Source organism: Tetrahymena thermophila (assembly GCF_000189635.1).
Source record: "Tetrahymena thermophila SB210 genomic scaffold scf_8254582, whole genome shotgun sequence".
Taxonomy (NCBI): domain Eukaryota; phylum Ciliophora; class Oligohymenophorea; order Hymenostomatida; family Tetrahymenidae; genus Tetrahymena; species Tetrahymena thermophila.
This window is the reverse complement of record NW_002476353.1, coordinates 271,080-295,699: the sequence shown is the minus strand read 5'-3', so window position 1 is coordinate 295,699 and position 24,620 is coordinate 271,080. Positions and strand designations below refer to the sequence as shown.

Sequence of the window (24,620 nt, the reverse complement as noted above, 5' to 3'; positions counted from 1 at the left end):
AAATAAATAAAAGAGAGGTATTTTATAAATTTGAAGTCATTATTCGTATTCTCTTTTGGTAACAACTACATTTTATTAATCTAATTAAAAAGACCTTTTATATGTTAATCAATAAAAGTGGACTGGCAGCTTTTTAGATTCTAAATTAATGGCCATCTATTATAAAAATTGTCATGATTTGTATCAAAATATTATTAATATTTAATAAAAATATAAAAAATAAATAAATAAAACTTATTTTTAGTCTTAAACAAATATTATGATTCAAATGCGCGATTTCATTAAAAAGAATGATAAAGAGAACTTTAAATATTGTTGTTCTGAAATGAGTCAAATTTTGGAAACACATACTGAAAAATTAAAGAGCTTGAGATAAACTTTTTATAATTGTATTTAATAATAATGTAAAAAGCTATAAGATTCTTAACTTCAAAATGATATCATTCTAATAAATGAACTTATTTCAGTAATAAAAAGCCGTAAGTAAAAAAATGTTTTTTCCGGTACCGTCATGTGCTTAATTCAGTACAAAGAACAATTCACTTAAATTGATGAAGTTATTTAAAATGAATTAAAAATAATGAGTATAACTTAAATGAGAAAGTTTTCAACTAACATGAAAATGTATGACAATGTTATTGAGAAAAGAAATCATTTATATAACTATTATAACTCTTTTGATGATTTGGACTCTCCAGTTAAAATCAAAGAAGAAGTTTTTACTTTTTGAAACAAAAATTAATAAATTATCATTTTAATTTAATCCTCAAATTAAATTAAATAATTTATTTTGAGATATTTATAATCAAATAATTATAACTAAATATTAAAAAATATTTTATTTATCTTATTCTCCTCTATATTTTATTTGTAAATTTATCATTTAAATCTTTATTTCCAATAATCATATTTAGAAAGCTTTATTAAATAGTTGGTTAAAAGCTTTTTAAACACTATTAAAATTTTCAAAAATGTTTCATAGGTTTTTGATAAATTTTGTTTAATCAATTAACATTTAGTTTTTTTGCTTTTTTGTTTACAATATTATTGAAATAATATAATAATTAGTTAATAATATTATAAAACTTATTGAAAATGATTTGCATTATTACAAAAATAGTTGGTATTTATAATTTTTTATTAAATTTTAAAAATGCATAACAAATAAATATTCATAATGACAGTATTTCATAAAAGTTTTAAAAACTCAGTTAGAGTAAATAGAAAACTACCTTACTCTTGTATATTGATTTTTTTATTTATTATTTTTGCTTACTAATTACTGGCTTTTATTATTAAATTAATAGTTTTTATCAACTCATTACTTTTTATCAAAGGTATTGATGCAAGCTATTTTTACGAAACTTTCTATTCAAATTAATATAAATTATTAATTTCAAAAGTCCATGATATATCGCTGCTATCTATGTCCTATTAGAGATTTCAAGCTATCTTTATTTTTATTGTAAATAAACATTTATGCATACTAATTTTAGTTATGTTAGAAATTACTTAACAGATAAATTTAAATTATTTTTATTAAGAATACTATTTTTTCATTCCTTTACAAAAATCAGTTCTGAAAGTAAGTAAGCCTTATTGAACAAAAAACTTTTTTTTGATAAAAAATTTGTTATAGTAAACTTAATTTGAATGTGGCTTAAAACGAATAGTTAATATGGATTTTAAGAGATAAAAAAATAATACTGTAATTTATTTTAAATTTTAAGCTGTATAACCTTCCAAATTTTTAAAGAATTATAAAATTAATGATAAAATTTTAAAAAAATTACTGTTTTTAATTTGAGAAAGGGTTATTCAAAAACTACAGTATTAATTAATAATCATATTAAAGAAAAGAATAAAAATGAATAGCAAACATATCTAAAAATGTAAATACAAAGTTTCTTTCTTTTTTAAATACGAGTTTATTTTTAAACCATTTTATTATCTTGTTTTTAAACAGAATGAAAAATTAACTTAAATTTATTTTCTAATCTTAATAAAGTAAATCAAATAATATTGAAAAAAAAAAAATTTAATCAATTTTGATTCTAATTATTTATTAATGCAAAATTAATTTATTATTAAAAAGACTGCTTGTTTATTCTTAATATTGAATACTCACACAGCTTTTAAAATATTATCATTAAGAACGCTCTCATTATTAAGTTTTATATTTCATATAATTTACCGTAAAACTTTTATTTTTTTCTCTCTTTGTAATGTTACTTACTCACTTTCGATATTATTTCATGTTAATTGGAAAAGTCAAAATTTGTTTTTATATTAAGCATAATTGAAAACATAAATATAATTTAATTAAAACTTTTGATTTGATTTTCCCTAAATATCAAATAATTTTTTATTTCAAGTAAGCATTCAATCTTAAGATTTTTCCCTTTTTCTGCAGAATTACTAAATTTTTGAAAAATGAGTTTCAAATTGTTTATCTATCTATTTTAAATCCAGTAATAATTGGTTTCTAGGAAATAATTACATTTATAAAATCTGATTGAAACTAATTTTAAACAATTAATAATTGATAACTGACTGTTTCTTTAGATTAGCTAGTTGATAATACTTTGCTATATAATTAGAAATGGATTAAATTAAATATTACAATTATTTAAAACAAAAAAAAAAATAGAAATAAACTGATAATAAAAAATAAAATAAATGATACATAACAAAAGTTCTCCTACAATGGGCTTTACAGAAACTTAAAAAGATTGCTGTACTTAGATAAGTTAGATCTTAGATATTCATATAAATAAATTAATCGATTTGAGATAAACTCTTTATGGCTGTATTAAGTAGTCAGCTAAAAAGATAAAATATAGTTAAATACAAGAAGATATCTTTCTTTTACTAAGCCTAATTTAAGAATGCAATTCTCCTTCAAAACAATATATTTTTTCCTGCACTGTTAACACTTTTTAATAATACAAGGAAGAATTTTAATTAATTAATTCAACCATTTCTAAAATTTTAAAATAAGAATAAATGAAAAAACACTTAACTAATACAAAAATGTATCATAAAATTATTAAAAAAATAAATGTACTTGGAAATTTTTACAATTCTAATGATGATTTAGACTCTAAGATTTAACAAACAGCTCTTAAATTTCTCAATAATCTAAAAGAATAAATCGCAAATTAAATTATTAATAAAAAATAAATTTGAATAATATTAAATTCTAATATTTTTAAACCATTATTTTTAGTTTAGACTATATTTATTTTTTTATTTGTAATTTTAACTTTTATTGAAAGACTATACATATTATAAAAGAGAAAACTAGTTTTTTTTTAAATAAATAAATTAACAATACTTTTCTAGGCTTAGAAATAACAAAACAAAACAAAGTTTTATCATTCTTTTTATATTTTCTTGCTACTTTTAAAAAATATTATAAATTTTGCATAAACAAACTATTATTAGCATAAAATATTCAAATACCCTATATTTTCATTAATTAAGGATCCCCCTCTTAATTTTTTGCCCAATGTGACTTATAAATTAAATAAATAAAATTTAAAACCTTCTTGAGGGACTATGATTAATAGCTTCAAAGATATTATGGTATATTATAATTAGCATTAATTTAATTTAATTGTTAAAAATACCATAAATCGATTAATCAATAAAAAATATTATTCAGTTAAAATATTCAAGAAATATTGTGTTTAATACAAACAAAAGATCATATAATTTTTATGAGAATAAATTTATTTCTGAAAAAATTAAAAATAATATGATAAAAAATCATTTAGAGTTAAGCATTTAATAGAAAGATTAAGAAGGTGGAAAGTGACGCATCATATCTTAACTTTGTTCTAAAAAGAGTAAAAAAGAACTTCTTAAAATTCATTATTTTTCTCCAAAATTTATCTCCTAATATTAGTGAAGCTATCATATGCATGATTCGTATTTTTTGATCTTCAATTTTATAGATATGTGAATGCAAATGACAAAAAAATTTTATATTTATAACTAAAGGTGATGCTAAACAAATTTAAAACTAATTCAATTAATTAAAAGTTGATAAAAATTACAAAAAAAAAATTAGTAGAAATGATCTAAAATATTTCCAAAAAAGTTTTAGCTAGAACACTAAGCAATGTTTAAAAGCAAGGATTCGCATCTAAGTTTGCCAACTTCAATTACTAGGATGCTTTGAACTTAAGATCCTCACTCACTGAAGAAGAAGTCACAGTAAATATTTGATAATAGTTCAATTTTAATTACTGAACAAGATAATTATGATATTTCTTTATTTAAAATACAAATAATGACATAAATAATTAATTTTATTAAATAAATAGATCATGGAAAATGCTAGATAATTCGCTCAAGATTAACTTATGCCAGGAATCTTAGAAGCTAACAAAAATGAACACTTTGATAAAGAAATAATGAAAAAGTTTGGACAAATGGGATTTTTGGGTTGCACTATATCAGATTATGATCTTCCAGGAGTCTCCTCAGCTGCCTATGGTAGAATACAACCTATTTAATATTTATTTATTTAGCTACCCAATATTCTTTCTTAAGTGCATTAGATATCATATTTTACCTTACATGTTTCGCAGATATCATATCATTTTTATTTTCTTTATTCTTAATTAATTAAAAATAAAATTGATTTAACTAAATAACTACTAAAAAAGGTCTTATCAATAGAGAAGTCGAAAGAGTTGATAGTGGTTATAGAAGTGCTTTAAGTGTATAAAGCTCTCTTGTTATGCATCCTATTCATGAATTCGGTTCAAAGCAATTGAAAGATATTTATATTCCTAGATTAGCTACTGGTGAATTAATTGGTTGTTTTGGCTTAACTGAACCTAATCATGGTAAACTTTACAATTTTAATAAATAACAATATTCCTTAATTATTAATATACCAATTAATTAAATTATTTTTATTAATAATATATAGGTTCTGACCCTGGCTCAATGGAAACTCGTGCCAAGAAAGATGTAATTAATTATTTAATGGATTAAAATTAACAAAAATTATATTTTTTAAAATAATTATCATTTTTAATGCTTAGGGAGATGACTATATCCTTAACGGTTCTAAGACATGGATTACTAATTCACCTATAGCTGATATTTTCGTTGTTTGGGCTAAGGACGAGTAAGGTGATATTAGAGGGTTTGTATTAGAAAAAGGCATGAAGGGTTTAACTGCTCCTAAAATTGAAGTAATTTTTAATGGTTTTAAATTAGTAATTTAATATTGTATTAAATTTTTACTAGGGTAAATTGTCTTTAAGAGCTTCTATTACTGGTATGATTTTGATGGATAACGTCAGAGTTCACAAGTCTTAAATGCTTAATGTCAAGGGATTGAAGGGACCTTTCTCTTGCCTCAACAATGCAAGGTAAATAAATAAATACTATTTTTATTTTTAACTAAAAAATATATTATTTTACTTCAGATTTGGTATCTCTTGGGGTGCCCTCGGTGCAGCTGAATACTGCTTCCATGCTGCAAGATAATATACATTAGATAGAAAGTAATTCAATGTACCATTAGCTTCATTTTAATTAATTCAAAAGAAGTTTGCTGACATGCAAACTGAAATTGCATTAGCTCTTTAGGCTTGTCTCTAAGTAAATTATTAATAAAATCTAGAAAGCAAATTAATATAATTCAAATAAATAAATAATATTAGGTTTCTAGATTAAAAGATAGCGGCAATTTAGCTCCTGAAATGATTTCTCTAGTTAAAAGAAATTCATGCAGTAATTTATTTAATATTAATAAAAATGATAATTTATTGTTAATTAACTAATAATATAGTGAAATCTATTTAAATTTGCAGAGAAGCTAGAGATATGTTAGGTGGAAACGGTATTGCTGACGAATATCATATTTTAAGACATTCTATTAACTTAGAAACTGTAAATACTTATGAAGGTACTAATGATATTCATGCTTTAATTCTTGGTAGAGCTATAACTGGAATATAATCATTTACAAGAACTTATCCTTGAAAAATTATGTTTTGAGGATTCATTCGTCTTATTTTACTACTTTCATTCATATTTTATATTTTATTTTTAAGTTTAATATTTCTAAATAAATAAATAAAACTCTATTCAAAGATATTGTTTTCAAATTTAAAATCAAAATGTGTTTTTTATTAATTCGATTTAATTTTACTTGACCTAAAAAGTAATAAATCTTACAAACCTCAGAAAATTATCATATTCAAAAACTAATATCATGAATAATTTGTTTTGTTTGATAAAGTATTACACAAATTTTATTCTGTTTTTCAAATTACTATTGAGAAATATTCATATAAATTGATTATAAATAATATTATCTTAATATCTGATTGATTATTTTCTATCTTCGTTTGATTAAAATACTTATTTTGAAAAATTGTTATTATCTGTTGTCTTGATCAAAATGATTGCATTTTGACTTTTTTTACATTTTTAAATATCAAAAAAAATTAATTATTTAGCTTGAAAATATTTAATTTAATAAAATGAAATTAATCAAGAAATTCAAACATATTTATTAATTGAGAATAAATAGTTTAATAAGATTAAATATTTTTTATCAGGAAAAGTAAATTAATATTTATTTAAGATTTTTTTATTTAAATAATTAATAGCCTTTAATTTATTTTGAAGAAAGTCAGTTAATTACCATAAACTTACAATAATATTAGCCAAAAGCAAAAGTAGCAAAAGCTCCAATTTGGCAAATTTTAAAATAGGAAAGACAAATCAAAGACAAACAAAGAATTGTCTTTTTTAGGAGATAATTGCAAAATAGGGCAAAAATATGAATAAAAATAATTATTAATCATAGAGATCATCATACTCGTATGCTTAGAATAATATTGGCATTAACAATAAAAATATGTATTTAGTTGGGAATTAGTTCATAAAAGATAAATGGCTAGAAGATTCATAAAGCGATATAGACTACCATTTTTTTACAAATAAGGCATTTGACCTGCTAGACGCTTAAGCAAGATTATAGTATTTATCTTTTTATAGCATTTTTATTTAGCATTTATAAGCATTAATGGCTGAATGTATGATTACAAATTTTATAAATAAAATGTAGAGAAATAGACAAAGAAGATGTCACAAAAATAAACTAAACAATTAAAGAAATAGAATATATTAACAGAAATGATGACACCTAAGAGGAGGATATTAAATAAGAAAACCTTTTACACTAAATTTAAGAGGAGGTATTTGATGAAAGCAAAAATGTGACATTTTATAAAAAGTCCAAAATACTTGGCAAACCTCTCGTTAGATTTGCGAATATTACAAAATAATTCATTAGAATTATATATCATTCTAAAGTAAATCAATTTTGCAAAAAATTAGCTTTGAAAAATATTTTATTTTGTTTAATTTAAAAAAGAAAAATAAATAGATAACGCACGATTAATATATCTACTAAGTTGAAAAAAGAACATAAGACTCAGTTATATAAGTGAAAACATCTAAAAGCGTATAAAATTAAATCAAGTATAAAAATGAAATAGTCAAATTCTTTTAGGGCACACAAAATAATTAAGGCAATGAGGGAGAGCTTAGCTCATTAAAATGGCTTGAAATGTAAGAATATAATTACAGAATTATATTAAAGAACATTCCTGGTGCCTTACATAAATTCGAATATGCTCTTTACCTTTGTAATGAAAAAGAAGTAATTTCTAATCAAAACAATTTCATAAATTAAGCAAATAAAGATTTTATATGGATTTATTTAGACAAAATATTCCAAATTGAATTTTTAATTATTTAATTAAAATTAAAATAGGTTAAATAAGCTTTAAATACAATTAGGATAAGTTAAGCTGTTCATCAACTATAAGTTTTACCTTTGAACTGCTAAGGAGATATTAATTTTTTATTTTAAAGGATCACACATAAATGGAAGGCATGTGTAGCAACTTTACTGAAGAAGTAAATGGATAGCCTTAATTCAATAAATAAACAAAATTTTAAATCTATCACTTAATAAAATTTCACAGCAAATACTAGCTACAGCCAAGATTATTATAATAATAGAAACTCCAAACCTCTTTAATATAGAAATAACTATTCAATGAATGAAAATTAAATGTCAAATATAATTAGAGAATTACAAGGCACAAAAGATAATCGAAATAATTTTATTGAATAAGATTCAGAAAGGATAGCTCGTGAACTTGTAGGGAGCTCTATCATATAAAATAATTCAGAAATACAGTAAAAGTAATCCAAGATAATATTAAAAAAGGGAAGTACTACAGAAGAGTTTGATTCAAATATATTTTCAATGACTCCCATTCAAAAAGATACCTTAGGAAAAAGTGAAGAATTTGATAATTTTTTGAAATAAAGTGTAAAATATAATACGAAAACAGTTCCTAATGATGGAAATAATACAATATTTCAATCATAATAAACTAAAATAAAGCAAAATTAAGATTTAGAAGGACTCCCATAGCCTATAGTTAAATAAAATGACAATAATTTAATATCTGATGAATCAATCAATTTAGACATTTTAGATTAAAAAAAGGCAAACGTAGAAGAAATCAAAGATATATATATTAGCTAATCAAATGAAGAAAAACCTTTTCAAAACAAAAGCTCTTATTATAACCCAAGTATAATTAATAATATTCTTAATCCAAATAATACCAAATCATTGGCCTTCTTTCTAAACGATAATTCTTAATCAAATAAATAAAATTCAACAGACAATAATTCTTAATAATAAAAGATATAAACAAATTAAAGTAAATTAAATGAAAGTAATAAAAACATAAGCAGTTCAGGTATTTAGTCTGCTGAGTCTTAAAACTATTATTATAACGAACAATTGAAAATAACATAATCTATAACTACCAGTTAATATCAAAATACAGGTAGAAGTGACTTGCAGGCTCCTTAAAATAGTATAGCCTTTTCATCTCTTTAAACTAGCTAAGTAATAGATAATAACTCAAATCCTTAGCAATCATAAAGTTAAACTAGTGAAAAGAGTAAAGAAAAATCTTTGAAAGATTGTAAATATTTTTCTTATATAAATTTAATAAAAAATATATTTTTTCAATATTTTTTTAATTAAAAGAAAAAGAGAATGAAACCCAAAAATTTTAACAATTAGATAACAGCCATGAAGATATAAAAAATTAATCACCTTCAATTATGGGTTAATTATTGAGTAATAACGTATAACCAATTACACTAGATCCTTTACTAGAAGAGCCAGAAATTACTTCCATAGGCTCTATCACTCCTTAGAATAGTTACTAAAAACTTTAGAATACCACATTAAACTAAACTTAAAAGAATAGCTCAAAAAACAACTACAATTCATTGCAAAGCTAAAAGGGAAAAGAATTCTACTAGACTTAATTTTTACAAGAAAATATGTTAAAGTCGGTTGGGGAATAAAATAGTAAGCAAAATTCAGAAAGTTAAAGATCAAAATAAAACTCTGTATAAATTTTTGATTATTTAAACTAGTAAAAACCAAGCTCATAGAGATCTTTAAGTGTATCTTCAACAACAGGATCCAAGCCTCTATAATAAAATAAGCCATAAGACAACTCAATATAAATTAATAAATCTAATTAGGGTGCTAAATATGAAAATAATTAATTAGTAAAGAATGAAATTTTAGAAGGAGAGAATAATAAAAATGATTCTTTTATTAGATATTAGATGGAATAAAAATACTAAAAAGAAAGTGCTATTTTATAAAGCTATAAGAAAAAATCTTTGAAAGGTGAAGATTCTGATAAAGCTAGTATTAAAGAAATCTCAAAACTTTAAGATAATTATGAATTAAAATCTTCTGAAAGATAATTTGAAACAAGAAAGCAAGAGAATTAAGCCGAGGTAAGTGATAGGTCTAGTATATAAGAGTAATAAAAAAAAAAAGAGTAAATGCTTGAGTATATAAATATGAATAGAGAGAGTATTGTTTAAAGCTAATAAGAAACTTAATTCAATACAAACAATTTTGATAATAACATATCAGTATTTTTGCAAAAATTAGAATTAATTAGTCCCATAACAGATTACCCTCCTGAAATTTAAGTAGAAATGTATTTATTTAATGTAAATAATAAGTAAATAGTTGTGCAGAGTGAATGGAAATAGTTTAATAAACCCATTGAAAAAATAGAAGATAACTTTATTTATGAAGTTGAAGAATCTTATAAAGAAGTGGTCTTTTAGATAAGTAAAACAGAAAATTATGAAGTACATTTATTCATTAAAACGAAATTTAACTCTAAAGTAATTGGTACTATTGCTACTAAATTAAGTGATGTTATAGATTATGATAATCCTGGTAAGGATTTTTGGCTTATATGCCCAATAAACTATCCAAATATTCCTTTAGCCATTATCAATATATGGTCTAGCATACATGAAAACTGTGACAACTATAGAGAAAACATATACTAACTCTATTCACAGATAAACACAATCAAGAATCCACTCTATAAATCGTACACTCACTTTCCTGAAATCAGGTAAAAAAAATTATTTTTTTATTTTATTCAAGAATTTTACCATTTTCATTTATAAAAATAAAATTTTAAGCTTTTTTATTTTTTGTTTGCTATTTAAAATAAAATTAGTGATTTTCAGTTTAATCATTTAAAAATAATAAAAGGATAGAAGATCTAACAAGAATAGAGTAGCTTATTTTTAAGATGGGGTATAAATAAAATTGGCTATTAGATGATATTTTTGAAGAGTAAAGCTAGAAGATTCTTAATGGCTCTAAACTAAAGGAAATAAAAAGATAAGTTTAGTATGGTATGGTTAATAGGATAGGCTATTTTTCTGCAAATATTTTTATTTAAGAAAATTTATATAATCGACTTTTAACGAAGCTGAATGAAAAGAGTATTCCAAAAAAGGAAGTATTGTCTCATTTTCACTAGCTGTGCTTAGAAGGCATCCCTCATAACAAAAGATAGGAATTATACTTAGAGATGCTTGATTTTAAAGAAAAAATTGAATAAGTTAGAGATGACTTTATTAGTTATTGCTCATGCAACCCAGCCAGTTAGAATTCTACTATCTACAATACATCTGCTTAAGACATCTATGTTTCTTATGAGTTGAATCAAAGTGGAAACGAAGTAAAAACTCTTCTAAATGATTTCAATTTAACTAAATAAAGAGATAATTTTTACTAAATCCTTTATTCTGAAGCCAAATATTATCAAATTATTTTTGATCTTGACTTTGAGTTTTAATTTAATCAAGACTAATAAATGGCACAAAGGATTCTACGAACCTTATCTTTCGTAATGGTTATTTAAAGTGCCTCTATCTCGCCCTAATTCTACTCCGTTTACCATTAGCTCCTAAACAAATGTATTATTTTAAATAATTCTAATAAGAATACACAAGAATCAGAATCTTTCTGGCTACTATATACAATAATTACTTCATTTAATTCAAATCGTCAGCTCATAACGCGATATTTTCATCTAATTGAGTCCTCAACTAGTTTCTAAAAAATTTCTAATATAATTGGTAAATTTTAATTAAAATTTTTATTAATTATTAATTTTTAACTTAATAAAATAAAAATATATCTTTAATATTCAATAGGAATAGATTGCCTTATTGGCTTATTTAGTGGAAGCTTTAACGAAGAATTATGTTTTAGATGCTGGGACGTATTATTTATGGAATATAAGAGAAAGAGTTGGGATATATAAGGTTACTTGTCTTGTATCGGAATATCACTAGTCAATCAGTATCAAATAGGTAGTTAGAAGGAGTGGGAAATCTTTGGCAAATATTATTTTAATTTTACTGAAATGTTTAGATTAGCCAAAAGCACCTATGAAACCTTACTCAGTGATCAATCTAACTACAAGAAGTGGATAGAAAAGCTTACCTAATCAGAGCAATCCAGAAAATAAATAGTTGAAAAATATGAGAATTAAAGGGTTGTTGTATCAAAATATGTTCATAATTATAATATTACTTTTAATTTCATTGAGCTAGAAAAACTGATAAATGAGTTAATGGAAAATAATTACTATTAGAGCAAATATTAAATTTAAAATTAAAAACCTCGAATGAAGGAATACAGTTAGTATGAAAATTTAAGTCCTCGTCAACAATCTAAAACAGAAAGAGATTACTCAACTTAGCATGTTTCCCCTAAAACAATTTTTAGTAATTAAAAAGCTTCCCCATACCAAAACTCTCAATCTCCATAAGTGTAGATAAATAAGATTTAGATGATGCCTTCAAACAGGAAACAGTAATCACAACCTTAACAACAATAATAATAAAATTTTATGACTCTTTAAGCTAGTAATGATAATTTAATAAATATTAGAGATAGTGTAAATCAGCTAGAAACTCCAAAAATAAATTAACTTTCAAGCAATAGAGGTGCATATAATTCTAATTTAATTGAATACTCGTTAAAATTTAGAAATCAAGAATAATCTAATTACTAATTTACTAATGTGTTTACTCCATAAAAATCAAATTAAAATTCTATTAGACAATTCTCGCCAGTTTAAAATAATATTTAGAATAATCTAGCAGCTAAAAAAACTATAAATCCTTTTGGATCTTCTGTAAACAGTGCAGCATTATAAAAATCTCCATAAACATAAAATCTAGTCAGTTAAAGCAGTTCTAGTGGAGAGAAGTAAAAGGAGCAATATAATTTAAGGTAAAGCCAAGATTTCAGTGAATAGGATTACTTTGTAAATGGTCTTAAAAAATCATATGAAGAAAGCTTAGAATCTATAAGATTGAGCTCATTTTAAAATTAAGACGAAGAATACTTATTTAAAAAAGAAAATCTGCACATATTTATTTCAAAGATAGTTTGTGTGGACTTAGATTAATTATAATCAGGTGAATAAACTTTCACAAATTCAAAGTTATGTGGAAACTACCAAGATAGTAATTTTTAGCCTGATTTTATTGATGGTAAACGAGTGTTTAATAATGGAATTAAGAAGCTTAAGTCCATATATTTTCCTTCCAGACAAGAAAATAGTTTGAAATTAAATTATTTATTAGAAATTGGAAGAAGATAAGTGTAAGGAGATGATATTGAGAAAATTGATTAATATTAGTTTTTTGAAAGTGTTGAAAAAACACCGATGCTAAGGATAAAAGTTAGAATTAATGATTTAAATTACAGCCTAGACATTGATATAAGAGCATTCAATAAAAATACCATGTATCACTAAATGTCATTTATGATAGAGAGCCAATACCCAGATCAAATTATTTTAGAATATAACATTTATATAGAAAGTTTTTCACTTCTTGAAAATTAATCGATGCAACCTGTATTGTAATAGCAGATGATTTAATAATATACAAGTGTTAAATAAAAGATGAACTAAAATAACAACAATAGTAATCATAATTAATTGCAAGACTAAGCTTTGAAAGGCATATATGATGTTCAGTTACTTAAAAATGATGTTTGTCTAAATAACAGCTTTACAAATAGTAGAATAGAGAGATTTTCTGATTTTGAAAACTATTTTAACAATCAAGTGCTTCTCTAAAGCAACATATAGCATTTTATATACAGTAAAAACATTTTAACTAGAAATCACAGAGTATTTAATTTAGCATCTACTAGTGATGACAATAAAGTCATGCCAAATTCTACCTTGATTAAAAAATTGTTAAGTTTAACAGACCAGACTCGTATTACTTCTCTTTAGAGCCTTATAAAAGACTTATAAGAAAATGATGCTATTGAAATTCTTTAATTTATTTTATTTTATGTACCAGCTTCTTACTAATAAAAGCTAAAAATACTCTACTAGCTTTTCCTTCTAAGATATCCACAGTAAACTAGCGATGATTTAGAAGCTTATTTGATAGATTTTTTCTTGAAAACAGAAATGAACTTTTTACAATTTCGTGATATTTAATAACTAATTTTATCCCTAAACTAACAAAATGATAAAATTACTTTTGCAAAAATTATGTTTAATTCTGGTGAAACGTATGATGTGACTGACTTTTTCATAAATAAAATAGTTAGTAAGTTATGCAACACATATCTTATGGATAATTTAAATATATCTCAGCCATTTATTATAGAGAAAATAATATAAAGCATAAAAACATATGAAAGTTCCTCTTTGAATAACTTTACTAGCTAGTAAAGCACTCAGCAACAACAATTACTATAACGACCTGTTAAAAATGTTATAGACTACAACTTAAATTTTAATAGCCATCAATAAAATAATTTGGATCTTAAAAGTTAAACACCTTTCGATCCAATATTTGCTTAATCTTAAAACCCAAACAGTGGATAAAGAAAAAATTTTTTCCTAGATTAAGAAATAGATGGCTAAACTCACCAATTCAAATAAAAGGAAGGAAAATTTGAAGTATTCTTCAAATAATAAGGTAGGTTAGTTAAAAAAGATGTAGAGTTCACTCTAGATGAGTTTAGCAAAGTCACAATTACTTCAAACTATGAAAATACTTTTAAATTAAAAGAAATTTTCTCAAAAAATCAATTTATTATTAGAAACAAAGCCATTCAATTCCCACTCAGCTAATTTAGAAATTGGATTAATTTAAAACAATATTAGTACATAGGTGATTTTGATACTTTTAAGCAATATGTTTGCGGTATCAAATTACTAGAAGTATATCTTATGAAAGATAGTCAATTTGTTCACCCATCTTTACCTATTTAAATAAACATTCCTATTCTTTTACAAATCTAATATCATGACAACAAATAGCTTTATTGTGATTATATTTTTATTTCATCAAATATACATAATTTACTAAAGAAATCAGTGTCAATTAATTATCTACCCCATCTCACTCTTGATGATTCAATAATCTTTATTTTATCAAGAATATTAAAACAACCCAACCACTTTGTCAAAAAATATGTTTAGGTTCTGATAAACTCTAAAATAATAGATAAACTTAATGTACCTTTAAAGGAGATAGTATCACCACAAAAAGTAGTAGAAAACAATAATATCATTCAAATATTTATATAAGATAAGAAACCAAAAATAAATGTTCCTCAAAAATATTAATCACCATAAAATTTTGATTTCTAAAGCTAGAATTCTCAAATACCAGATCCCTAATATTAGTTTAATGGATACTCTATTTGGAATATATGCTCTACAAAATAATATCTACCATGCAAAATAGTTTAACCAAATTTAGTAAAATATAATAAACAAAAGTTTTATTATGATAATAACCAAAATGTTATTAGATGGTATTGAAATATTTATTGCTTAGTAAATAAGTTTAAATTTCCTAAATAATAACCAAATAATTTTTTTTTAAAAATTAAATTTGTAATTATTTTGACCTAATATGTAATATCTTTAAAAATAAGTCTATATTAATTAACATTTAAAAATTTTTATTTTTTTTAGTTTTTTATTATTTATTATATGAAATTAGTTCATTTTTAAAAGTTATTATGTTAAGTAATAATTTCAATGAAATTTATCATTTTTATATTAAAAATAAAAATAATTGTTTCGAAATTATACAATATTTAAGCAAATAAATATTTACCTTTCAATCTGTTTTTAAAAATTAAGATAAAATTCATATTAAAAATTAATATTTTTTAAAAGAAATTTTGTCTAAAAAAACAAATTAATTAACCTATTTTGGGTAATATTTCAAATAAATTTTAATTTTAATTTTTAAAATGAAAATAAAAACAATTTATTTGCTAAACTTTTTAAAAAATAGAATATAATTTTTTTATTAAATCTAAGCAAATAATCTGTGATATATCTTGAAAGATATAAAATAAACATTAATTTAATATTTAAAAGAATAATAAATGTTTAATTTTTAATTATTAGATTACTCAAACAAATTAAGATATTTTTAATATTTTTTTACACAATTTCATACATATGTAATAGATGTTGCATAACTTACAGAAGAACTTTTTTGAGTTTTTACTTGTTCACTTTATTCATAATGCATAAATTTAGTTTTAAGTTATCCTGCATATTTCTAAGTGCTCTTAATAACCTTAATACAAAACATTTTAATAAGTTATTTAGATATTTAAAAATATTTTTAAATAAATAATATAAGAAAGCTAATATTTATATGAGTGTTGTATAAGATTATTACTTGTAGCAAAACTCCAATAGGGTGGCGACCACATATAGTGTTTTCGGTTTGCTCCAAATACTTATTGAATTTTTCGCAATCATGATTTTCTATCAATTCCATACCTGCAGTATCTAATTTTTATATTGATTACCAAATCTCTCCATCTTACTTGTTGTAGTACTAATAATCGAATCTTTTTATTTAATTTAAATATAAATCTGATTAGTTCATTTTATGATAATTTATTCATTTATTTATTTACCTTGATCCCCAATGGCAAAAATCGCTCGAAATAATAAATACAGTGTTATCATCATCAAAGTATTTACTTAACAATTACCCATACTCTTGTTCCCTTTAATAGCTTAAGTTTCCAACCATGATAGGAACAAGTTTAAATTATTATCTTTAATATTAATTGAATTTTTAAGAAAAGTATTTTATATTTTGAAAATAAATACTATCCAAGGATTTTTTAGATATATGGTAAGTGCATTTCAAGAGAATGTTCGTCTTCTTCATTTTTCTTACTAACAACATCAAATTTGCCTGTGTTTTTCAGTTCCTAAATTGCTAAAAATAATTTCTTAATGAAATGCAAATTCACAAATTATATAATCTATTTCTACTTTATTTGTCAAGTGTAATATCTCCAAGAGGAGTTTAAAATTTTTCTAATCCTGAGATACCACATCCATTCATGTATATATGATGACAAGGTCCCAGCAAAAATACTCTTAGACTTAATTTTATAAAAGTAGATATTAATATTTGTTATTTTTATTATTTTATTTACTTTTCTATTGGCTAAAGATATTGATATCCCCAAGCTGCTGTAGGTCCACTATAATAATAACCTGCATGACTGTATTTTATAAACAAATTAAATTTAAAAATATTTCAATTTTATTTTAGCATTACGGGCCAATTAATGCCTTCACTTTTTATATATTCAGCTATTGTTTGTTAGCTTTAGAAAGATAACCTGATAATTCTTAATCTAATTCCTTTTCTAATATGAATTTTAAAATAAAAAAAGATCATACAATAAAGTAAATTTCTTTAAGATTTTACAGTTTCCTGTATACCATGAATTTGCATGTGATGCTAATCTCGTACTACCCTACATTTTTTGCTTTTTTTTCTTTTATTTTACTTTTTTTGATTTGTCTGTGCTTTTTTATTTCTTTATATTTTTTGACAATATATTTTTTTCAACTTTTGCTTAATCCATATGATTATTAAAGATTATACTTATTTAATTTTAAAATATCTTAATGATCAGAAAATGTTTGCTTCTAGTTAATTACTCATGACCAACAAACTTCAGATTAGATAATTTCCTATACTAATATATTATTACTTTATTGCTTTATCTAAAAGAAAGAATGAACAACAAAATAAATATTGAAACCTAATATTTGAAATTTTTGCAAAATATAAAAAATACATTTTAAAATTGAAATTATTTAGCTATTCTTAAAAAAAGTGTGTGCTTTTAAAAATTATTTGATGGCAAAGTTAATATATTTCAATGAATGGTATTAATAATTTTGATAAACTTCATAAAAAAACATTATTTTTTGCTTTATCTAAAATAAAGAATGAATAACTCTTTATATATAAATTGAACGTTCATATTTGGAAATTTTAATGAGTATAAAAAAATATATTTTAAAACTCAAAATTATTTTAGCTCTTACTTAAAAATTTGGTGGTGTATTTTGTTATTTGATCATAAATTTAATATAATTCAGGAATTAATAATAATAATTATGAAAAATTGGTTAAAATAATTTTTTTCTTTTAAAGCTTTGGTAAAATAGCCAAACATTCATTTTTTAAATATTATTAATTTAAGGAATTTAATTTAAATTTGCATAATTTGAATAATGTTCTAATGCAAAACTATAAAATAAATATTTATTTAGCTTTTTATGTGAAGGTTTTATGCGTTAAAGATATGATAAAAATAAGGCGTTTTGATAATTAATCAGTGATTTTATAAATAAATAAATAAATATGATATAAAATTTATAATTTATAACAAGGTTACTTTACAAAATATTTAAGTGTGAAAAATATATAAAAATCAATGAAATGAAATATATTTTTAATATCAAAAATGGATTGTTTTATGTAATAAATAGTAAGAGTTGTATATACAGAAGAATCAAGAATAAAATTATAAATTAGATTGTATTATATTTTGTATTAAGCAGTTATTTATAATGTATTATTTGTTTGTTTTTTTATTTAACTGAATGATTAGTAAAGAAAAATTAACAAGTAAGTAAGTAAGTTGTTAATTCTTTTATAGAATTTCTTTTCTAAACTGGATATCATTTCATTAATGTAAGTATATTCATTTTTTTAACAGTGGTTAAATCATTGAATGGAGATGGTTAATGTGCTTGGGAGTTAATATTTCTTAAGTGTAAAAGATTACCCAAATTTTGATTTCCAACATTTCTTACTTTTACTGGTGAATATGATCCTTTCTTTTACACCATAGACTCAGTATTAGCATTATGTTTTTATGCACTTTTATAAAAGCTCTCGTTGCCATTAATTTTGGATAAATTTATATTTTAAAGTTAACTTTAAGATAAGTTAGACATATTTGCGTACTTTTAAGCAGGGTTAACTGAATTTTAACGCTTTAATAATGATTATTTTCTAGTTTAACCGTCATTTGCTTATGTAATTTAAGCTGCTGCTTATTCTCTTAGTTTTTAATTTTGAATTAGTTTTATTTTATTACTTAAATAATTTTAGTAAGAATCTTCCTATTATTATTATGATGTACTTTTGAGTGCATTAATAAGCTAGTATTTGAATGATGGTTATTAGTTTTAAGTTTTGGTTGCTGTACTTTAAGCAGAATCAAACATTGCTGAAAAACTTTACTAGTCAAGGGAGCTCTAGCTGACATGATATTTTTTAGCAGGTGAAGAAAAGGTACTTTCGTTATTGTTGTTTACATTACTGTTTTAAGATTATTTAATGGGAGAATAGCTGACTGCTGGAGAATTTACGCTAATTTATGATTAAGAATTATGGAGGGAGATGGGAGATTGCTTAACTGGAGATTGATCTTTTGAAAGTAGCATTTATTATGAGATCAATTAAATATCATTAGAAGGAATACAACTTTGAGATTTGGCTTAATAAAAATTGAGGGGCTATTATTAAGTAGGATTATTTTAGATTTATCTAATTCTAAATGAATTAAGGCCAGAATTTATTTAAGATTAATGCTGATTAATCTATCCTACTTGGCTCATTGAGCGAATATTTTTTTTTATTAAAAATGAGTTGTTTCTTTTTCCATTACTAGGTGTAGAGTCTGTATTTTTAGTTTATACTAATTCGTCTTCAAGTGAAGGAATTTTTTTACCATTTTCGAGTTGAAGTTTTTATATGAAATTATTTTTAATAAGAGTGCGGTCATGGCGCGCTTTGTCGTTATTGTAAAATTGATTAAAGAGTTTATGGAAAATTTAAAAGTTTTTATCATAGTAAATATCGCTTTCATCACAATAGACGCGATCGTCATTGAATGTTTCCCATGGGAATCTTTCAAGATTTTTATTACGGCGGTTACGAGAAAAACGTTTCATCATTTTAATAACTTCTTCATTAGTAATTTCTTCTCTTTAGTTAGGATGAGTACCAAAACGAGCTTTGTATAAATGGAAGAGTGTAAATGTTGATCCATCACTGTCTATCCAATTTTCAGTATCTATTCCACGGATTTTTAAGAGATCATCATCCCAAATATTATGATCTTCTTCCTCTTCTTCATTTAGGCATTATTCAGTGATGTTATTATTTGATTTAATCTAAGTGGTGTCTTAGTTTTGGAATTTCTGCTTTTATACTAAATCCAAATTATGGATTGAGCAGTATGAAGGATTTATCGAAGCCTTTTAGTATTGATTATTTTTTAATTTATTGAAACTTTAGAGTTATCCTGTGCTTAACGAACGTATGCTTGAGTTATTATTAAATTATTATTATTATTATTATTGATTAATTCGTTCTTCACCTTGATTTTATTTTAGAATACGAGTGATAGTTGCTGTAGATCCAACTCCAGTAATTTTTGAGGAACGGTTTAAAGTATCGTCATCTTCAGTGCTTTAATCACTGGAGATGTTTTTTAAACTTTTAATAATGATATTAGTATTTGAAACTTGTTTAGGATAGCTTTAGTACTAGCTTTAATTAGGAGCATTTGTAGAAGATTTCATTTTTTTAGCACGGCTACGGAGTGGGGAGATTTCATAACCCACTAAATCGCTAGGCACAAGCTAGTGTTGTTATCTAGAATAGTTTTATCTCATTATTATGGAAAAAAGTGATATTCAAAAAGTTAGCAACTTATTTGATAAGGAAGTGAGAGAGCTGACTGTTTTTAAAGAAAAATGGTTTTTTTTCTATTCCAGTATTCTAGTTTTCTTGAATAAAGAATTGAAGATGTACTTTTATTTTTTTGTTTGATTTTGGAATTAACTTTAAAAATATAAATTATAGAGATTGATTGATCGATAGAGTCTATAAAAATAAGGGGAGACGATAGTCGAGTTGTATTAGAGATATACGAATGTAAATTAATCTAAAGTCGTATAAATGATAAATTATGTATTTTATAGATAAATGTGTGACTAGTAATACATACAGATTTATGAATTATCTTAATTAAGAATTCACGCTATATTCTTTACTATAACAAACATTGATATTTTTAATTAATTTGTTCAAAATCCTGCTTATTAAATCTTTTCACAAATTAATAATTATGATTTCAAGCTTTTTGTTTATTGTATGGATTTAGATTATTTGAGTCAAATTTAGTAACATTAACCCAAAATAAATATTATTCTTATTTTTTTCAATACTCAAGTTTGCTTATTGTTTCTAGCAATAACATTATTTAATTTTATAAATATTAGCAAATATCTATATTTGCGTAATAAGATTATTTAACACAATTATTGTTCTTTCCTAGCACTAGTGAATTTATTTGTGTAATTAGAGATTGAAAACTCTATTTCTTTTTTCTTTATAAGATTATTCTTGGCAATGCACCAATTTTATTTCCTTTCTTAAAATAAGCAAACCAGTTAAATAATTTTATAGATTTATGTGCACTTGCTTTTGAATAAGATTGTTAGCGAACTCAAGTCTCTTTTGTTAATATACGAAGCGATAAAAGACTTCATTATAAAGCGTTAAGATTTACTACTAGCACAATTTGATATAGTGTAGATTTAACAAAGAAAGAAAAGTTTTAAATTATCCATTGTAAAACAAAAATTTTTTAAATCATAAATAGAGAAGTATTGAAGTAGTGATATCAGATTAAATATAAAAGAAAATTTAAAATATAACATTAAATTAAATTTGTATTAATGCTAAAAAAACTAAATTAATAGTAAATACTTTTGTATCATTAAAAATATTTTTCTAAAACGAACATCTTTTTTTACTTACTCTAACTTACAATTGTATGCATACAAAAAAAATAAATACATGATTATCTTACAAATGCAAGATTAACATTAAAGAAATTCGAATTTACTAGAGTTTTTCTGTGTAAAATAAATTAATCAGCTTTAAATGTTATCAAATTAAAACTTCTTTTTTCGAAAAAATATACGTATTTTGCAAGGTGATTTAAACGTGATTGTAAAGACTAAATTTAATAATTCATCACAGCATCTATAAAATAGTTAGTTTTTGTTGTTAAACTGCTTTGATTAAAGGAATTTTTTTATAAATAAACCACCTATTTAAAATAACTCTCATAAATAATTTAGTATGCAAGTTCTTAGTCCTTATCCGCATTAGAATCAGATATATATTTTATACTACTGATGAGCAACTACTTGTAATTTGAGTGGGTAAACATTTATAAAAAGCAATATACACTTACTTTTATAATAGTTAATTTGAATGCAAAAATTAGTTAATTGAAATTTGTTTAATCATTTTGATTGAAACGATTATTTATAATTTTCCCACTTTATAAATATCATACTAAAATTTTTCTGTTTGTGATTATTGAAATACATTTCTAAATTCAAATCAAAAAAGCAAATGTTATTACTGCCAAATTAATTTCCAAATCTTTTTTAATATATGGTATGATAGTTTATTACAAGCTTTTAGCTTTTTATAAATCTATCCAAGATATTATACTTTTCCTTTACACTTAAATTTTTAATTAACAAGATTTTTTAATTTTCAAACAAAATAAACATATAAAGTTTTTTTTATAAGAGGAGAATTTGGTTATGAGATATTATGAAAGCCATTTGTTATTTTTATCATAGAAAATTTATTTTAGATTATTAGACATAAATTTATTCTATTTTGCTTTGGAGATAATATGAATGATTTCATTAATATTGAGAATTTAAAATAGATGAATTAATTTACACTTTAAAGATTCAAATTTTATTTTTAATAAAATACTATATACATTCTTTGTGACTAAAGTTAAGCTTCATAATCTTATTTTATACATTCATAGTATAATTTCAAATTTCAACCATTAATTAAACTTTAAATGATAGTAAAAGCAAATTGGTGGGTTTTATATGCATATTTGACTTATACTTTACTTCTAGTACTTTACACATTATTAATTTTACTTCTACAAAGATATTAACTTTAGAAATATATTATTTAAATCATAGAAAAAACTTTAATTGAACTAGAAAAAAAAAAATTTTTTTTCTACTTTCATGCAATATCTTTTATTTAATTTATCAATAAAAATTATGCATTATACAAATTAATAAAAAAATCAGTAACAAAGTGTTATACAAATAATTAGATTTTTTCATCTTTATTTTCATTTTCTGCATACAAATTTATCATAAATGTGTATAATTCAGCCATTTTAGAAAAATAAATACTTATAAATACTGAACTAAAATAGTTAAAATAATTTAAATTGAAATATATTTAACATTGTAAATCATAGAAAAAATTATATTTTTTCTTATATAGAGAGTTTTTAGTGAATATTTCCATATTACTTTATTAAAGATTGTAAATGTAATAAAAAAATAAATAAAATATTTATTGTTAAATGAAGTAAAATATTCAATTTACACTTCATTAATTCAACTTTCTAATTAAAGTATGAAGTAATTAAAAAATTAAAATTTATATAAGTAAAAATAAAATTGATTAACAGAGTAACATTAATTTGTGTATTGTAACCTAATAATTCTTATTTTGGACTATACTTTTATTGAGTATCAAAAACTTTAATCAAAACAAAAGCTTATTGGAGATGATTTCGCTTACAAAATCAAAAATTTAATTTACAACCAAGCTAATAAGTTGATTGATATATTACAAAATTAGCTAAAAATCTTTTAAAGGATCAAATATTAATTAATTTAGATTTTTTTATAACAATTATTAATTATTTGTATTAAATTTCTAGTTTTATTAAATTATTTACATCAATAATAGAAAACTTTCTAGATTTTTTTGATTTCTAAAATTATTTTTAAAAAGAACAATAAATAAAAATGAATTAAATTTTTTTTTGCTTTTATGATTTCAATAATTTTTACAAAATTTATCAACATTGAATTAATATAAAAGTTCATTTAATAACTATTTCTCTTCTCAAAACAATTTTAGCAAAACTATATTTAAATTACTGTCACTCTGAAATGCTTATTTTTAGAAATTTTAATATTGTTAAATACAAATTATGCTTAAAAAATGCTTTCATTTATTATAAATATTAAAATTTAAATTTTTAAAGGTCACTAAAGTAAGATTAATAGCTTCTTGTTTAAAATTTGTAAGCTAGTAAAAAATTTTGGTGAAAAAAACAAAGCAAATACAAATTCAGTTTTATGGTTAAAATTTACAAATTAAAATATAAATTTTTGTAAGATCATAAAATGTGTACAATTTTTACCAGTGTTTCTTAATTATTTACTTTGTGAGAAAAAAATAATCACAATAGCTAATTTAAACTATCAGATAAAGTGAAAACAATTATAATATGTAAAGTAATTTATTAGATCTTGATATTATTTTGTAATATTTGCCACAAACTGAATTTTTCAATTCATATTTTGATTCTTTAAATTGGTTTACAAATACAATTTATCAAAGGAATAAAAAAAAAGGAAAAAATAGTAAATTTAGTTGATAAATAAGTAAAGAAATAATATTTAAATTAATTTAATCATGAAAAGCAAACACCACCAAAACAAATTAATAAAGTAAAAATATCAGGAAATTTTTCTTTATTTCAATTTTTTTAGATTAGTTTTAACCCAAAAATAAAATTTAATAACAAATTAGGTTTATTATTTTATTCTTAAAAAGAAAAATGGATATCTCAGTAAATATTTAAATAGAAACAAAAATAAGATTTCTGAAATAAATTTTAAATAAATGAGCTAATGAATTTATTTCATACAAACAAATTT

The 24,620-nt window shown here is 22.4% G+C and overlaps 5 protein-coding genes across 5 annotated transcripts; 3 read left to right on the top strand and 2 right to left on the bottom strand. All coding sequences in view use genetic code 6, as the record gives it.

Annotated features, from left to right (window-relative positions):
• Positions 1–259: 259 nt before the first annotated feature.
• Positions 260–730, top strand: TTHERM_00138140 (hypothetical protein; the record flags this gene model as incomplete). The annotated part of the gene is made up of 1 exon (XM_001019796.2): positions 260–730. One exon carries the CDS (start codon positions 260–262, stop codon positions 728–730), a length of 471 nt encoding a protein of 156 aa, XP_001019796.2.
• A 3,350-nt stretch (positions 731–4,080) lies between these two features.
• TTHERM_00138150 (acyl-CoA dehydrogenase) lies at positions 4,081–6,009 on the top strand (the record flags this gene model as incomplete). Its single annotated transcript, XM_001019797.3, has 9 exons — positions 4,081–4,221; positions 4,332–4,503; positions 4,677–4,859; positions 4,946–4,986; positions 5,061–5,213; positions 5,269–5,393; positions 5,451–5,625; positions 5,688–5,757; positions 5,816–6,009. The coding sequence occupies 9 exons, from the start codon at positions 4,081–4,083 to the stop codon at positions 6,007–6,009; spliced, it is 1,254 nt and encodes a 417-aa protein (XP_001019797.1).
• Positions 6,010–6,814: 805 nt separating this feature from the next.
• Positions 6,815–15,281, top strand: TTHERM_00138160 (hypothetical protein; the record flags this gene model as incomplete). The annotated part of the gene is made up of 7 exons (XM_001019798.2): positions 6,815–7,014; positions 7,103–7,349; positions 7,412–7,699; positions 7,814–9,050; positions 9,116–10,529; positions 10,673–11,547; positions 11,626–15,281. The coding sequence occupies 7 exons, from the start codon at positions 6,815–6,817 to the stop codon at positions 15,279–15,281; spliced, it is 7,917 nt and encodes a 2,638-aa protein (XP_001019798.2).
• Positions 15,282–15,927: 646 nt separating this feature from the next.
• Positions 15,928–17,485, bottom strand: TTHERM_00138170 (AmmeMemoRadiSam system protein B; the record flags this gene model as incomplete). The annotated part of the gene is made up of 8 exons (XM_001019799.4): positions 17,218–17,485; positions 17,065–17,155; positions 16,940–17,008; positions 16,773–16,885; positions 16,605–16,716; positions 16,406–16,549; positions 16,162–16,336; positions 15,928–16,056 (listed from the first exon to the last, which is right to left on the bottom strand). Exons 1-8 carry the CDS (start codon positions 17,375–17,377, stop codon positions 15,928–15,930), a joined length of 993 nt encoding a protein of 330 aa, XP_001019799.4. The 5' UTR covers positions 17,378–17,485.
• A 1,000-nt stretch (positions 17,486–18,485) lies between these two features.
• TTHERM_00138180 (hypothetical protein) lies at positions 18,486–20,492 on the bottom strand (the record flags this gene model as incomplete). Its single annotated transcript, XM_001019800.1, has 1 exon — positions 18,486–20,492. One exon carries the CDS (start codon positions 20,490–20,492, stop codon positions 18,486–18,488), a length of 2,007 nt encoding a protein of 668 aa, XP_001019800.1.
• Between the last annotated feature and the right edge of the window lie 4,128 nt (positions 20,493–24,620).